Source organism: Microcebus murinus, chromosome 19, assembly GCF_040939455.1.
Source record: "Microcebus murinus isolate Inina chromosome 19, M.murinus_Inina_mat1.0, whole genome shotgun sequence".
NCBI classification, from domain to species: domain Eukaryota; kingdom Metazoa; phylum Chordata; class Mammalia; order Primates; family Cheirogaleidae; genus Microcebus; species Microcebus murinus.
Genome location: NC_134122.1, coordinates 27,639,419 through 27,657,822, shown reverse-complemented (window position 1 = coordinate 27,657,822; position 18,404 = coordinate 27,639,419). Strand labels below are relative to the sequence as shown.

The following is an 18,404-nucleotide window of genomic DNA, read 5'->3' as shown; positions in this document are numbered from 1 at the left end:
TTGAGACAGAGTTTCACTTTGTGCCTAGACTACAGTGAGTTCCATGGCATCAGCCTAGCTCACAGCAACCTCAAACTCCTGGGCTCAAGCAATCCTTCTGCCTCAGCCTCCCAAGTAGCTGGGACTATAGGCATGCGCCACCATACCCGGCTAATTTTTTGTATACATATTTTTAGTTGGCCAATTAATTTCTTTCTATTTTTAGTAGAGGCGGGGTCTTGCTCAGGCTCGTCTGGAACTCCTGACCTAGAGCAATCCGCCCACCTCGGCTTCCCAGAGTGATAGCATTACAGGCGTGAGACACCACGCCCAGCCCCTCTAGCTGCCTTCCACAGAGCTGATGTTCCCACTGTTGAGTTATCCCAGTGACCAGACAGAAGCAGGATGTGGTGTTATAACTCCAATGAGCCACCCAAGAGGAGGTGGTTCATAGAAGGAAGGGCAGCTGGAAGGGGGTGAACGGTCTTCTTCCCCATGCACAGAAGCCAGGATTAACTTATCTGAACAATTGTCAACTTTATTCTAGAAGGCAAAATACATAGTTCAGAAAGAAGAAATGATTGTACCAAAGTTTCGAGCATAGAGGGTCTGAAATGGTGGGAGGTGAAGGCAGTTGGTACCTCTTAGCTGGCAGTGAGTGGGGCAGGAAAGTGACAATGGGGATCTTGTGAGAACTTCAATCCCTTCATGGTTTTGCTGAGGATACCACCAAAATACCAAATACTAAATCTTACCACTTCTCCATCCTCCAATCTCAAAAGAGAGAGGGCATGTAGAGGCTATAGGTAAAACAATGCTATCATTTATTGTCTAAACTGGGATGTGTTTGAATTATGCAGGAATGACAGGTATACACTGAGCCTGTTCTGGGCAGACTGGGGACATGTGGTCACTCAGTATGGGGTCCCCCAATCAATTTTGTAATGACGCATTTATTTTTAAACAGGTCATTCTTGGTTCTTACAATTTACAGAAATGATCTGCCCTCAGGGCAACCTCAGATTATAGGAATTGGGGAAAGTGGGTCTCTCAAGAGCCTTAGCAGGTATGTGGAGGAGAGATGCTGTTCATGGCAACTCTGAATGGGGTGTTGCTGTTCTGCAAAGTTCTGAAAAGGAATTAGGTTTTGCCTCACCAGAGTCTATACCCAGGCAAGACATAGACCAATGTCACATTTATTGAATCAGTAGGAAGAATCAATGACACCTTTCCTGACCCCTGGGAAGAGTTAGTTATTCCACTCCTGTTCTGCAGAAGCACAGTGCTTACACCTCTATTGTCATCCACACTCAATATATTCTCCTGTAATTTGCCTGACCTGGGTCTCTGTTGCCCTGTGACTGAGCACCTTGAACTCAGAGGTGGGTCTAACTCACCTTAGTACCCCCATCACCCCCAGCACAGGGCCAGCTGCATCACTGGCACTCGACAACCACATCATGAGTGTATATGATAGCAGATGGTGCAGCAGGTAGTTCTGATAATCTGTGGTTCTTTACTTGTCTTGCCCAGATGTGTGGATTTACACATACTTCTTGCTGTATGTGTAACAGAAGAATAGTAAAAAGGTACTAATTTTAATTTGCCATGTCTTTTGTCCACTCAGCGCCTTTGGGGCCTACAGCATGGATGTGATCACAGGCACATCATTTGGTGTGAATGTCGATTCTCTCAACAACCCACAGGATCCCTTTGTGGAAAAGACCAAGAAGCTCTTAAGATTTGATTCCTTTGATCCTTTACTTCTCTCAATAAGTATGTGGACTATTATTTCTCTCTCTCTCTCTCTCTCTCTCTCTCTCTCTCCCCCGCCTTCCCTCCCCCTTTAAAAAACAACAGCTTTATTGAGATATAGTTCACACACCACATAATTCACCCACTTAAAATGTACAATGCAATGGTTTTCAGTACAAAGATATGTACAATCATCAGCATTGTCAATTTTAGAACATTTTTGCCAAATCAGAAACCCCATACCTTTTAACTATCACCTCCTTTCAAATTCACTCAGCGTTAAGCAAACACTGATTTACTTTCTATCTCTAGATTTGCCTATTCTGGATACTTCATATAAATGGACTCATATAATATGTGGTCTTTTGTGACTGGCTTCCCTTCATTTATATTTTCAAGGTTCATCCATGTTGAAGCATGGATCAATACTTCATTTCTTTTTATGGCCAAATAATATTTCATTGTATAGACAGACTGCATTTTATATGTTCACAGTTGAGAGACATTTAGGTTGTTTCTACCTTTTACCTGTTGTGAATATTGCTGCTGTGAATAGTCATTTACATGTTTATATTTGAACACCTGTTTTCAATTCTTTTTGGTATATATTCAGGAGTGGCATTGCTGGATTATATAGTAATTCTATGTTTAACTTGTTAAGGAACTGCCAAACCATTTTCCACAACAGATGTACCATTTCCATTCCCATCAGAAATGTATGAGAGTTCCAATTTCTCCACATTCTTGCCAAGTCTTGGTTTTCCCATCTTTTTTTTTTTCTTAAAGCCAGTTTGTTTGGTTTTTTTATTTTGGCATATTATGGGGGTATAGATTTTAAGGTTTCAATAAATACCCTTTCTCCCCCTCCCCCCACAAGTCTGAGTTTCCAGCATGACCATCCATCTTTTTGATTATAGCCATCCTAGTTGGTATGAAGTGCTATCTCATTGTAGTTTCGGTTTGCATTTCCCTAGTGGCTAATGATATTGACCAATATTTGCCATTTTTATATCTTCTTTAGATAAATATCCAGTCAAGTCTGTTGCAGAATTGTTTCTTTTTGTTGTTGAATTATAACAGTTCTTTATATATTCTAGATACAAGTCTCTTATCAGACATATGATCTACAAAATTTTTCTCCTACTCTGTAGTTATCTTTTCACTTTCTTGATGGTGTTCTTTGAAGCACGAAGTTTTTAATTTTGATGATGTACAATTTATGCATTTTCCTGCTATTACTTGTGCTTTTTGGTAACAAATCTAAGAATCCATTGTCAACTCTGAGGTCATAAAGATTTGCCCTCTTGGTTTTCTTCAGGGGGTTGCATAGTTTTAGCTCTATGTTTAGGTCTTTGATGCATCTTAAGTTAGGATTTAGATACAGTGTGAGGTAAGGGTCCAATTTTATTTTTTTGCATGAGGCTATCCAGTTGTCCCAGCACCACTTGTTGAAAAGACCATTTTTCCCTATTCAATGGTCAGGATACTTTCCTCAAAATTCAGTGGGCCATAGACACATGGGTTTATTTCTGGACTCTAAATTCTATTCCATTGGTCTATATGTCTATCCTTATGTCAGTGCCACATTGTCTTGATTATTAGAGCATTGTGGTAAGTTTTGAAATCATGAATATGAGTCTTACAACTTTATTCTTTTTTTTTTTCAAGATTGTCTTGGCTATTCCAGGTCCCTCAAAATTCCATATGAATTTTAAAATCAACTTGTCAGTTTCTATTAAGAAGTCAGCTAGGATTCTGATGGTGTTAAATTAATTTCTTTGTATTACTATTTTGACAATATTAAATTTTCTGGTCCATGACCATGGCGTGTTTATCCTTTTATTTAGATCCTCTTTAATTTATTTCAACAATGTTTTGTAGTTTTCAGACTATACATTTTGTACTTTTGCTAACTTTATTCCTAATATTTTATTCTTTTTGATGTTATAATAAATTGAATTATATTCTTCACTTTACTTTTGGATTGTTTATTGCAGTATACAGAAACACTGTTGATTTTTGTATATTGACCTTGTATTCTGAAATGTTCCTAACTCATTTATTTGTTCTAATAAGTTCTAGTAGGTGATTAGAAATGGTGAGACAGATATCCTTATCTTATTCCTGATCTAAGGAGGAAAGCTATTAAGCTATTAGGTACGATGTCAGCCATGGGTTTTTCACAAATGCCATTTAACAGGTTGAGGAATCCCCTTCTCTTTCTAGTTTGTCAAGTGTTTTTATCACAAAACGGTAATGATTTTGTCAATTTTTTTCTGCATCTATTGAGATGACTGTGTGGTATTTGTTTTTTATTCTATTGATATGGTGTATTACACAAACTTGCTTCCCTGGAATAAACCTCACTTGGTTATGGCATACAGTTCTTTTTATATGTAGCTAGGTTGATTCAGTTTGCTAGTATTTTGTTGAGGATTTGTGCATCCATATTTATAAAATGTATTACTCTGTAGTTTTCTTTTCCTGTGACAGTTTTGTCTGGTTTTACTGTGAGTGTGATACTGGCTGTATAGAATGAATTTGGAAGTATTCCTTCATCTTCTACTTTTTGAAAGTGTTTGTGAAGAACTGGTATTAGTTCTTTCAATATTTGGTAAAATTCGCCATTGGAACCATCTGGGCCTGACCTTTACTTAGTGGGTAATTTTTGATTACTAATTCAATCTCTTTACATTTTATAGGTCTATTCAAATTGTTTTTCTCAGTTTCTGTACTGTGTCTTTCAAGGACTTTGTCTATTTCATCTAAGTCATCTCCTTTATATAGCTGTTCCAATAATACAATTATTAATAGAATTCCTTTACAACCCTTTTTTTATTATCAGTATTAGTTTCCCTTCTTTCATTTCTGGGACTATGAATCCTAGTTGTATCTCTTTTATTGTTGGTCAATCTAGCTAAAGGTTTGCCAATTTTGATGATATATTCAAAGAACCAATTTTTGGTTTTATTGATTTTCTCTATAGTTTTTAAATGCCTATTTCATTAGTTGATACCTTAGTTTTTATTTTTTTCCTTCTGCTTGCTTTAAGTTTAGTTTCCTCTTCTTTTTTTCAGTATGTTATGGTATAAAGTTAGATTATTGATTTTAGATTTTTTTAAATTTAGATACTTACAACTATAAATTTCCCTCTGAACACTGCTTTTGCTACATCCCTTATGTTTAGGCATATCATATATTCATAATTATTCATCTCAAAACAATTTCTAATTGTGCTTTTGATTTCTAATTTGACCCATTGGTTATTTAGAAGTGTATTGTTTAATTTCCATATACTTGTGAGTTTCCCAATTTTCTTCCTGTTATTGATTTTTAGTCTCATTCCATGATAGCTAAAGAAATGTACTGTATTATTTCTATCCTGACTACTATTTCTTTTTTTTTTTTTTTTTTTTTTTTTGAGACAGAGTCTCACTTTGTTGCCCAGGCTAGAGTGAGTGCCGTGGCGTCAGCCTGGCTCACAGCAACCTCAATCTCCAGGGCTCAGCGATCCTACTGCCTCAGCCTCCTAAGTAGCTGGGACTACAGGCATGCGCCACCGTGCCCGGCTAATTTTTTGTATATATATTTTTAGTTGGCCAATTAATTTATTTCTATTTTTGGTAGAGATGGGGTCTCGCTCAGGCTGGTTTCGAACTCCTGACCTTGAGCAATCCGCCCGCCTCGGCCTCCCAAAGTGCTAGGATTACAGGCGTGAGCCACCACGCCCGGCCTCTGACTACTATTTCTTAAACAGCATGATTAATTAAAGCAGCAGACTATGGTTTGGATTATCCAAAGAGACTCTAGTCTAATAGATAAAGGCTAAGAGGCCAGGAAATTTAATCCTGTTCCCTTGGTCACTGCAAAGATGAAGAAAGGGCCTCTGATCTCACTGCTATAGTGTTGGCCCCTATGTGTACACATGTCCTTGATAAGCCATTGGCCTGGAAGACAAGCAAAGGTGATAGAGGGAATGAATGGCTTCTGGCCAAGAACCCTGATGTCTTTTATTCTTCTGATTGGTAGTGAAAATTATAATTGCTCCAGGTAAATTTTGCATTTTCATAATTGGCTCCCTTTTTTTTCTTTTCCCTACAGTACTCTTTCCATTCCTTACTCCAGTTTATGAAGCATTACGTATTTCTATATTTCCAAAAGATGTTACAGATTTTTTAAAAAAAAACATAGAAAGGATAAAAGAAAGTCGCCTCAAAGATAAACAAAAGGTAAAATCTGTGGGTGTAACATGAAGGTGTTCACTTTTTGATAATCTTGAAGGCCATATACATATGATTTGTTCACTTCTCTGTATTTTTAAAAGGTAGATAGAGAACTTAAGTTCAGAGCAAGAGAGTTTTTACATTTTGGTGGAAATGAAGACGGTGGGGGTTGGAGAAGAAGATATGAGATGAGTCAGACAGACAATGTTAAAATTTAATAGTAGGCATGACAATGAGAAAGTTATGGCATAAATATAATTGAGACAAAAGCCTTAACACTTCCCTTCCCCTCAAGAAAGTGTCAAAGGATAAAGATTACTGTTTAAAATTATTTTACTAGTATTATAATTTCCCCAGACCTTAGAATGATGAAGAATCATTGCAAGTCCAAGCTTCTTATTTTACACATTCTCCAATAGAAGGTCCTATCAGGTTATGCACTAAAGGGGAGTATTTTACATTTAAGCCCTCTCCTGGCCTGCAGTGGATAGGGGTCTTCTCTTGGCATTAAGGCAACAAGGTGGCTGACCCAGCTTTAACTTCATAAGCCCTGGAGACCAGCGCAAGGATATCTTCAGGTCAGGGAGGCAAGTTTGAGTATCCAGCTATCACCCAAATTGCATAGAGTTCTAGGAGGGTGGAGTAATTCAAAATGCATGCCAAAATTTACTCCGGAGGTGTGAAAATGTTAGGAGATTAATCTCTATGTCCATTGGTTAAGAATGAAGGCAGAAGAACAAGAGGGACTAACAACATCCAGAACTTCTTCCTGTGCAAGAAGGTATAATCAGAGAAGGTACTAGAAACTCTTAGACCAAGAAGGTCTGTCTAAAAGCCAGAGAAGCAAAGGATCAGGGAGGGCAAAGAACAAAAATCAGTTGCACATGATAGCTGGATTTCTCTCAGGGAAACATCCTGCTCTCCAAGGTATTAGATGGATGTTTTTGTTCACTGGTGACTCAGGCAACACCTGTCAGACTCTGGACTTCAAGGGCCCATGTTCTCAGAAGGGAAATTGAGGACTGCACTCCTGATTTACTTCTGACTTCACGAATGACTTCCCATCATTGAAATTTATCTTTCTGCTTCCAGAACCGAGTCGATTTCCTTCAGCTGATGATCGACTCCCAGAATTCCAAAGAACCCCATAAAGGTAACCAAGGAGGACGTCCTGGGACTCCAAATGGGGAAGCCCAGAGGGAGGGGCTCGTTCTGATAATGTGCAGGAAGTGTTCCAGGGAGAGGAGAATTTCTGCCACATTGTAGAATGACACATTTGGATGTTATAAATGGTAGCCGGAGGACCCTTCTAGAAGTACACAGGCATGGTCATGTTCAAAGCAGAAGGGCAGCCCTGAACATGCCTATCATACCTGGAAGTCAACCAGGGGTCTATGGATCATCTACATCAGAACAAATGCCGGTTCTCAGCCTCCTTTTGGATCCACTGAGTCAGAATCTCTGCCTGGAGATTTGCATCTAACATCATATCAGGAGGTACACAGTCCCAGTAATAGTGATTTTAACTAAAAATATTTCGAGAAAATATGTTCACCAGATTAATCTACTGTCAAGTTTTATTTTTCCCTTTGACATGAATAAGTCTTTTGTGAAGAAAACCCTTGAGACTGTGTAAATATGTTGTTCCTCTTTAATCTTTCACCTACTTGTTTTACTACCCATGGATGGCTTTGACTAAAACCATTATTACTATGATGGCTGCTAAATGAAGATTATGATCGCTTTCAAACTACCTATATTTGACAACCATCTCACAAAATTCCTGAATATTTAACAATTGATTCTAGAGAGCAGAGATAGGCTAGCTCCAGAACACCATTGTAAATGTGTCTATGTCTATACCTGCTTCTATCTATCTATCATCTATCTATACCAACACAACTTTCTGTGATGAAGGAAATTGTCTTTTGTTTTCATGATCAATAAAGTAATCACTAGACATGTGTCTATTAAGCACTGGACATGTGGCTGGAGCCACTGAAAACAATTTTATATTGTATTAAATTTCAATTAATTAAAATTTAAATAGCCACATGTGGCTGGCTAGTGGCTATCTTATTGGATAGCAGAACTCTAATCTTTGAGACTACAATACAATTTCAATTCAGTATCATGGGGTTCATACTAACTAAATAAAAGAATTTCATAGTTGAATTTACTCACAGCAGCATCACACAAATCATCACTGGTAAATCACAACTCCGTACACATTTCTCACACTCATTTTGTATTATTTTTAGTTCTGAATTACAGGGTTGGGGGGCGCCATATTTATTTCAGTTTCTCAGGTATCTAAAGGTCCTAATCCAATGCCGATCAAACAACAGAGTGCCTGGCAGTGCTTAGCTTCTCTCAGGAGAAAAATCAAGAGGAAAACCAACTTTTAATCATAAGGGCTGTTTGATAAGCATTAAGGAGAGCACAGAGAGGGACATGTACTAAGGAAGATGAAATTCAGTCCAGGACTGAATAAGCATTGCTAATTACTCTCACTGGACCCTATTTTTCTGTATTTCATGCTGGCCAATGTCCTTCTATAGACACATTCTTTATTCTGATATTTTAAAGCCATTCATTAGAATATGGTCAATCACCACCCTTCTAGCTTTCTGTCTATCTCTGTACTTTTTTTTACATCCTGAGATTATCTATGTGAAGACTGTGCCCAAGGACTTCTAGTATCCAATGCCTCACAAAGGTATAATTCATGCTTCTGAGGCTGGGGTGTGCACACAAATCACCACGTCTCCTGAAAGTTCAGATACTGATTCTCTATATCTAATAAGCTCCCAGATGCTGCTGCTGCTGCTGTTGCTGCTGCTGCTGGTCCATGAACCACACTTTGAGTAGCAAGAATTTCTCTGTAGCCCAACTGTTCCCTCAAACATGTTTAGAGGAAAGTTCCTTTAATTTCCCCTATAATTAAGCCTCAGTATTGCAAACTTTCAAAGCTTTTCAAGCTCTATTGTAACTACAATATGTTCAGTTTTTCCTGGGGGAGAAAGCTACCCCATAGTTTACTTAAAGCTAAGGTACTATTTTGGTTATCCAAGGGGCATAACACTGAGTATGCCAGACAGAAATGATCTCTCTGGAAATTACTGAGCTATGTTGGTGATGAGGACAGCATAAAGGGGAGTGGATGGGCCATAATCATATAGACCTTGGGAAAAACTGGACTAAGACAATTATGCCTTGTTCTAGCTTTGTAAGATAGACATCAGAGTGAAAACCACCCCCAGTGTAACTCAGAATTACTTTTCCATTTTTTTCCCTAGGGATTTGGGACCTCACTTGGATTTCTCTTTCTCTAAACTATGATGTTCTACATTGACTCCTTCTACCTAAACTGTCTTTCCTCTCCTTTCAGTTCTGTCTGATCTGGAGCTTCTGGCCCAGTCAATTATCTTCATTTTTGGTGGGTACGAGACCACTAGCACTGCTCTTTCTTTTATTATGTATGCACTGGCCACTCACCCTGATGTCCAGCAGAAACTGCAGGAGGAGATTGACGCGGCTTTGCCCAATAAGGTGAGTGGATGATACATGGAGAGGGAGGGAGGAAGTGAAGCCTTAGCAAGAATGCCTGCTCACCACTTCCTAGGAAGAGTTTTGCAAAAAGTGTGAGCAATGGTTCTTTCACCAGCACTATTTAGGAAAGATCTAAAGAAGAAAACAAAAGGAGAAACATAGGTACTAAATGATAGTCACAGATATATAAGATCTTTGTAAAACAGTGCTGGTCCTGGTACATCCATTATCTGTTACCATAATAACACCAGGAAAAAAATATCCAGAAAATCTCAGTGGCATCTAACAATAAGTATTCATTGCCCATGTGTCTAGATAGTTAGCTCAGCAGGCAGCGGCTGGATGTGCTCTGGTCTGGCTGTTGTCTGATCATGCCTGGCTTTGGGTGTACTGGGTAGGTGGACTCAGCTCTGCCCCACATGTGTCTCATGCTCTGGTCATGGAGCTAGTGATGAAGAAGCCAAGTAGGAACCAGGGTGTCTGTCTCCTGGGCGAAATGCTTACCCTCCATAATACTGCCTCCAAATACACCACCAAGTGCTAGGGACATATCGCCCACACTGTTTTCAGACCTCTGCCCAAACTGGGATTCTTTGTGGTATGAAAAGACCTGGCCTCTGGGTCTTGCACTAGTTTGGCAAAAGGACATTCTTCGGAGCTACAGTCAAGCCCTGAAGCAACAAAAGTAGAAGACTATTCCAGCAAGAGAGGGTGGGACTGAGTGAGGGGTTTCTGTCCCCTTTATAACTTTCACTAGAACTGAAATTGTGTGCCCTGGTAGCATCTGACTGTAACCTTCTTTTGTCATATTTGCATTAGAAAGGGACTAGTTTATCCCCAAATTATTTATAGCATTTTTATGTAATATAGTGTTTCTCTCTACACTTTACATATATATAATCAAAAGAGTTACCAAGCAGGATTTTCATGAAAAAGCCTTATGTCAAATAAGGGATTTGCTCTTTATATGTTCTCTTTTCTTGGTACAAACATGTGGCCTTTTTTCTCCCAGGTGACAGTGACTTTGGCATATTTTACTCAAGAGTAATGGTCGTAGTCAATTAGTCATGTTAATTCATGAGAAAGAAAAGGTACTACATGGTGATGCTCAGGATTTCGGTCCCTGGTAGGGGACGATTCTGCAGGTCTCCCACATCCGTAACATCTCCACACATCTCAATGGGAAAATGAGTAGGTTGGGCATATGATAGTTATCAGCATGCATCATAAATGCTAAGGTCCTTTACCAAATGAATTTCTTTGGAGCTCCTAACACTTCTGTAGTACTGCACAGACTGAGTTGAACGTTAATTCCAAATCTCAATTTATCCAAATCTGTTTCTTTCTTCTCAGGCACCTGCCACCTATGATGCCCTGGTACAGATGGAGTATCTTGACATGGTGGTGAATGAAACTCTCAGATTATTCCCATTTCCTGGCAGACTTGAGAGGGTCTGTAAGAAAGATGTTGAAATCAATGGTGTGTTCATTCCCAAAGGGGTACTGGTGATGATACCAACCTATGTTCTTCACCGAGACTCAAAGTACTGGACAGAGCCTGAGAAGTTCTACCCTGAAAGGTACGAAGGCCATGGAAAAGGGAGCCCATCCTGACCCAGGCTAGTTCAAGTATATTCTGACATCTCTTAGTGTACGTGACAATCATGTGATTGTACAGTCATTTGCTTATAAGCCTATTTTTAAAAGTATGCTATTAAAATAATTACCCAAACTTTACAAACCATAGATTAGAAAAAAGAATCTATAACTACCCACATTCCCAACCCCTTAAGATAAGCGTCATTAATTATGTGGATATATGTCCTCATGGACATTTTTCTATGCATGTATACATTTTTGAAAACTGAGGTGATATCACATTTTATTTCAGTTTGAACTGCTTCTTACTTCATTTAAGAGTAAATTACAAGCTGGGCGTGGTGGCTCACGCCTGTAATCCTAGCACTCTAGGGGGCTGAGGCGGGAGGATTGCTCAAGGTCAGGAGTTCGAGACCAGCCTGAGCAAGAGTGAGACCCCGTCTCTACTAAAAATAGAAAGAAATTAATTGGCCAACTAAAAATATATAGAAAAAATTAGCCGGGCCTGGTGGCACATGCCTGTAGTCCCAGCTACTTGGGAGGCTGAGGCAGAAGGATTGCTTGAGTCTAGAAGTTTGAGGTTGCTGTGAGCTAAGCTGATGCCATGGCACTCTAGCCCAGGCAACAGAAGTGAGACTTGGTCTCAAAAAAAAAAGTAAATTACAAACTGTCCATTATCCTAGGTCACTATATATATTTTTGGTATCCATATGCCATAATTCATTTAATTTTTGTTTTATTTTAGTATAGGTTTATTATTCCTTTCCATTTTTCTTTGGTGTTCCCTTTAGCCTCTGAATTTACCACCAACTTTAAGAAATGTTTCCACATTCCATTTTTTTTTTTTTTTTTTTTTTTTTTTTTGAGACAGAGTCTCACTTTCTTGCCTAGGCTAGAGTGAGTGCCGTGGCGTCAGCCTAGCTCACAGCAACCTCAAACTCCTGGGCTCAAGCGATCCTCCTGCCTCAGCCTCCCGAGTAGCTGGGACTACAGGCATGTGCCACCATGCCCGGCTAATTTTTTTTTATATATATATCAGTTGGCCAATTAATTTCTTTCTATTTATAGTAGAGACGGGGTCTCGCTCTTGCTCAGGCTGGTTTTGAACTCCTGACCTTGAGCAATCCGCCCGCCTCGGCCTCCCAAGAGCTAGGATTACAGGCGTGAGCCACAGCGCCCGGCCCACATTCCATTTTGTTCAACATCGGTACCTATACCTCAAGGGTGACTGTAAAAGTGCAGGCTGAGGTCCTGAGAAGTCTTGCTCCCTGATGGTTTAAGCCACTTCACTGAGGACGCAGAAGAGCACAGGTCTGCCTGATCCCGTCTGTGGCTGCAGTCCTGTGCCAGCTCCCTTAAGCTTTCAGTAGTTGGTGCCTCTTCCAAAGTGAAGTCATCAGCTCTCTAGATCTCAGACATTCCTCCTTGGAGGTGTCTTTAGCTTATTCTTCTGGGAATTCAGAGCCAAAGTCAGGCTTTGGGCACAGTTTGCACTTTGGAAAGAGTTGATGCTTTTGCATGATTGCATTGCTAAGCAAAAATTTAGAATGAAGTTTTTAGGGCACTGGCTGGTGAGTCAGGAGGCCTGGGATCTGGATTTCTATTGGCCCACTTCACTACAAGCCTACTGATGGCAGGGATCTTGTCTCATTGGCCATGGTGTCCCCAGTGCTAGCATGGAGTCTGCACATAACATTATTGGAAGAGTAAATCAGAGTTGACTAAGTCCTCTTTTTTCTGGAGCAGAGGATTCCTGTGTTTCCTTCAAGCTCAGTACTTCTATCTATATTACCTTCACAAACACAAAAATCAAAGACCACTCACTGTACTTCTCTTTGAGTTATTCATTCACCAGATAGGAAATACTGACTGTGTCAGGGACTGGGCCAGGCTATGAGAAATCCAAAAGTTAAAAAAACAAAAAAAATCAATTATGGAGGATGTTTGATATATATACAAGTATATTCTATCAAAAAAGTCTACAGAGTACTTTTAATGCATCTCCATAAGCCCATCACCTGCCCAAGAACCATCAATGCACGTCAGCTGCCCCATTAACACACTACCATGTGCTCTCCACAACAGCCATGCTATTTTGAAGCAATCACATACAAATATTTCAGAATGTTCTGCAAAATATAAGGCCTCTTTTAAAAACATATAACCAAAATGTTATTATCACTTTCCCAAAATCAACATTTTTCCTTAACATATCAAGTAGTGAGGAATCAAATTTGAATAAAACATCGGTCTAACCTTTAAGGTATTTATAGCCTAGTAGAACAAATAGACCAGGAAAGTAGTGAGTATACTACAGTAGGGTAGCATCATAAGTCCATGTAAATTATCTGACTTACACTGTTCTGTGCAGGGGGAGAGAAAGAGAGGGAGAGATTAAGAAAGAATAAGAGGAAGAAGAGGAGGGGAGAAAAGAGAGGAAAGGAGAAAAGGAGGGAAGGAAAGGGAAAAGGGAAAAAGGAAAATACTTTTAAAAGAGTGAGGCACTTTCTCCTGCTCCTTCCTCAATATGCATATGACCAGCATAAGTGAGAGGTGAGGCAGGAACCTACTTTTCCTTCAATTGGTTTCATTTCCTGTGTGCCTTTTAGAGTATGAACACATCACCATCCTGCATGCAATTTTAGTGTTTAAAGATAAACTTTATTTTAAACAGTAATCATCTCATCTCAAGACTGAAAGCTCCTATAGAGTAAAGAGGATGGAAAGGATCAGCAGCTTATAATTCTCATAGAAAAATAAGTATAGCAGGATTCCAATGACCAGTCCACAAAAGTGTCCTGTATACTACTGGTTGGGGAAGTCTAAGTGAGAACCCCTAACAGGTTGCTATTGTGGTTTTTATGTTTCATTAACTTGTTTTTATCTACTGTGGAACCAGGTTCAGTAGGAAGAACAAGGACAGCATAGATCCTTACATATACCTGCCCTTTGGAAGTGGACCTCGAAACTGCATTGGAATGAGGTTTGCTCTCATGAACGTGAAACTTGCTGTTGTCAAAGTAATGCAGAACTTCTCCTTCAAACCTTGTAAAGAAACACAGGTTAGTAAACTTTCTGTATAGAAATGTCTTATTGGGAGTGTTTTTTAACTGAGGGGTCTATATGCTTGTTCATCTTTTAATAATTTGCTCTATGAACTAAAGAATCTACTTGAAGCCATATGAGCTTTAAGGGGGCTTCAGTTCTGGAGTTCTAAACCTGTGGCTTTATGAATACCAAGCTATAAAGATCATCTGGAATCAATGCAGATTAGCATGACATAAGTAGTGCAGTCTCTGAACTCGAGCACAGGTTTCAATTCAATTCAAGTTGCCTGGAAATGGGGAGGTGCTGGGCACAGTCATGCAGTGCAGTGAATGATTACACATCATGGCTGTCAAGTGCTGCTCCCTTCTCCCACAACTACAGAAGCTCTCTCACTACAGGGCTTCTCAGCCACGAGCTCTACATTGGCATCACCAGGGAGCTCTAAAAAGTCATGATGCCTGGATCATCCAAAAATTCTAAAATAATTTGCCCAGAGTATGGCTTTAAAAGTCTTCCCCATTGGTTCTCCTGTGAAGCCACGATTGAGAATCACTGATTTGAGGCATTTCTGCCAGACATGAAGGACTCCCCCAGTCCAGGGCCATCCTATTTGACCTCCCCTTCCAGGAGTCCTGCTGCAGACAACCTGTGCTCCTTTTCAACTCAACACCACCACTACGAATGTTCTTCCCTCTCTCCTCCTCATTCTGTTCTTGCCCTTCAAGTCCTACTTCAATATCCAAACCACTGCAAGGAGCCTGCTCTATGAGTCCAGGGCCCACTAACTTCTCTGCTGTTATTAGTTAGGCTGTTATCACCACCTAAGTACACACTTTGTCATTAAATCACTCAGTTTTGTTCTCATCCAAGAATGTCTCCCCTAACCCCGTTAATATCACCTCATTTTATTTCCTTCATAAAATTCCAATAGGGACTTGTAGGCACCCTTGACCACAGTAAGCACTCATTAAATGCTTAAGGAATGATTTGTAGTTGATTTAGACACAAAGTTTGAGCTGTTTAATTTTAAATTTTAACATGTGACATTTGTGTATGTGCATGTGCATGTATGTGTGTCTGTCTGCAGGGAAAATATGTTCATGCCATTTGAAAAAAAAAATTTTTTTTTGAAACAGAGTCTCGCTTTGTTGCCCAGGCTAGAATGAGTGCCGTGGCATCAGCGTAACTCACAGCAACCTCAAACTCCTGGGCTCAAGCGATCCTCCTGCCTCAGCCTCCCAAGTAGCTGGGACTACAGGCATGTGCCACCATGCCCAGCTAATTTTTTCTATATATTTTTAGTTGGCCAATTAATTTCTTTCTATTTTTAGTAGAGATGGGGTCTCACTCTTGCTCAGGCTGCTTTCAAACTCCTGACCTTGAGCGATCCTCCCGCCTTGGCCTCCCAGAGTGCTAGGATTACAGGTGTGAGCCACCGCACCCAGCCCATGTGAAATTTTTAAATAAGGTGTTACATTTATAGAAAGATTTGGAATCTCTTCTCTGAAGAACTTATAGAACAGTTATCATTGTTTCATATCAAGCAAGACCCTATAAAGCTTATTTCCAGGACTCATGAATTTAATATGAATTTAATCCTCCCCTTAAGTAGGCTTTTAGCATGGGAGAGGAGGAGGATGGAGATGGTTTTCACCTTATTAGTGGCTTTAGAACAGCTGTGTAGCCGTCCTATATGTGTGTACAGACAGGGCATCCAACCTTGAGAAAAAACAGGCCTCTGGCATTCCTAGGAGGGGAAAGGTAGTCCCTGGCAAGCTCCCAAGCATCTGCAGACTGGTGCTTCTCAATCTCCATGACAGTTTTCTTGACTCTGACTCAACTAAGATCAGAGGTTACTCTGTTGGTGGCTCCCCCAACACTGAAGGAGTGATTGGGTGAGAATTGGGCTCAAAGTATTAGTCAAAACACTGTAGGACTTGAGAAGTTCCTTATCTGCACTACCCTTGGAAGCTAAAAGGAGATGTTACAAAACAAAAGCACAATGCTTTCTGAAGCCCTCTCCCCATCATGACACTGGATGGGTTCAATGGACAGGGATTACTAGACTCTTTAGAGGTCAAGAACTGCACACATAATTAAAATGCATAATACCTACTTAGAGACATTGCAAGTCTCAACATACACAAAATTAACTTTACATGACTGTTCAAAAATAGTTTGCCATAGGCTGGGTGCAGTGGCTCACGCCTGTAATCCTAGCACTCTGGGAGGCCAAGGCGGGCTGATTGCTCGAGGTCAGGAGTTCGAAACCAGCCTGAGCAAGAGCGAGACTCCATCTCTACTATAAATAGAAAAAAGTTAATTGGACAACTAATATATATATATAGAAAAAATTAGCCAGGCATGGTGGCTCATGCCTGTAGTCCCAGCTACTCGGAAGACTGAGGCAGTAGGATTGCTTGAGCCCAGGAGTTTGAGGTTGCCATGAGCTAGGCTGACGCCACGGCACTCACTCTAGCCTGGGCAACAAAGTCTGTCTCAAAAAAAAAAAAAAAATAGTTTGCCATAAAGCCTAAGAATTGGATTTAAGTTTTTAAAATTCATCCTTATTTAAAATTTAAATCATAAAAAACACAGGTCAACATGAATGTGTGTCATGCCTGGCAAAGAACAGATGGTCAATAAATATTTTGTTGAATGAGAAGATGGATGAATGCTTTCACTATCCAATCTTGACACAGTTTATAGATAAGTTAAAGAATCTAAAATATATAGTGCTAAAAGTAATTTTTATATGTTTGCAAAGCATTGTTTTACTTATCTTTTCTACTTTGCTTCTATCTTTTCTTCATTTATTACTTGCTTTATTTATTACTTCTCAATATGCTTATTTAACTGTTGCAGATCCCCCTGAAATTCAGCAACCAAGCATTTATTGAACCAGAAAAACCGATTGTTCTAAAGATTGAGTTAAGAGGTGGGACCATAAGTGGAACCTGATTTTCCCTAAGGAATTCTGCTCTGTTCAAGAAAGCTACATCTAAGAACACCAGAGACCCCAATTTACTCTGTGAATAAAACCAAGAAATGAAGATTAGCTTAGCCTACTCCACTTTTAGAATGATTAGAGATTCTGCACATTCACTGAGCTCTCTTGATGTCTGTGTAGAATACTGTACACTGTATAATACAAAGGAGGTGACTAAACCAGTGCCAGAGAAGTGGACTCTGCTTCTCTGGTTCTCATAGGATGATCTGCACCCACCCCCAGTTAGTACCATTGACTCATTCTCAGCTCTGATCAGAGAATACACATTTCTCATCTATTATCAACAATTTTTAAAGAAAATGAGAATTATTGTGGTGACTCTAGTAGTGGCATTCATGTCTCCTGTGTTATTTGTTATATTCTATAAAAAGTGTTATACTGAGCAAATCAATAAACACCTCCTTACAAAAAGTATTTTCTGATGCCTTCATCCACATTAAGGAAGAATCTATACAGCTGAATCAGTGAAAAGTAGCAAGTATTTTTGCTCACCATAATCACTGATTACATGAGGCATTTTTCAAAACTCCAATTTGATTATTAACATAGGTGAAAGTTAATCCACTGTGACTTTGCCCATTGCATAGAGAGTATATTCAGATTCAGCATGGGGGTCACCCTTGTTTCAGAGTTTAATTCTGCCTTTTCTGAAGCACATGCATTTGATAAGGAAACAAGGGAGACCTGGCCTAGCACTGGTTCTGTGGGTGTGAAGAACATGAAGGGAATGGGCCATCTGAGTCCTTATGAATGAGCTTCTGCACGAGTTTTCCTGGATAGTGACACAAGAGAAAGGCTGGAGAAGTTACATACGGTTTCTTACTCAACAGAGTAATATCCTGGGCTGCAAAGGGTACAATGGAGAAAAGAGAATTTATCAGAAGGTCACAACTGGCTTCTAGTCCAGATCATTCCAATTTCTAGCCATTTGAGTCTGCTCCAGTCAGTCTAGAATTCACCATTCTACCAAGCACTCTGTGACTTTTCAGTCCCCACTCATGCTGTTTGGATAGGTCCATCTTGGCCATTTCTATAAAATTCTAATTGTCCTTCAAGGCTCAGATCAAATCTGGCATTCCTCATGAAGCCCTTCCATTAACCCTAGCCAGGAGAGGGTCTCCTTTCCCCTCTGGAGCTCCACAGAACTCCAATTCTGTGACAGCCATTTTCATGCTCTTCTTGGCATCGTTCACATTCACCCCAAACTCTGCCCCAAATGGGACCACTCAGGGTCCTTT

At 39.8% G+C, this 18,404-nt stretch overlaps 1 protein-coding gene across 1 annotated transcript in view; it reads left to right on the top strand.

Moving 5' to 3' along the window:
• The window catches only part of CYP3A205 (cytochrome P450 family 3 subfamily A member 205), a 34,512-nt gene extending 16,932 nt beyond the window's left edge, over window positions 1-17,580 (top strand). Inside the window, exons 7-13 of the mRNA XM_012759059.3 lie at window positions 1,607-1,755; window positions 5,836-5,963; window positions 7,050-7,110; window positions 9,349-9,509; window positions 10,863-11,089; window positions 14,008-14,170; window positions 17,022-17,580. Of these exons, the coding sequence (XP_012614513.2) occupies window positions 1,607-1,755; window positions 5,836-5,963; window positions 7,050-7,110; window positions 9,349-9,509; window positions 10,863-11,089; window positions 14,008-14,170; window positions 17,022-17,117 (985 nt within the window). The 3' untranslated portion in view covers window positions 17,118-17,580. The remainder of the gene's footprint in view (window positions 1-1,606; window positions 1,756-5,835; window positions 5,964-7,049; window positions 7,111-9,348; window positions 9,510-10,862; window positions 11,090-14,007; window positions 14,171-17,021) is intronic.
• Window positions 17,581-18,404: the final 824 nt, after the last annotated feature.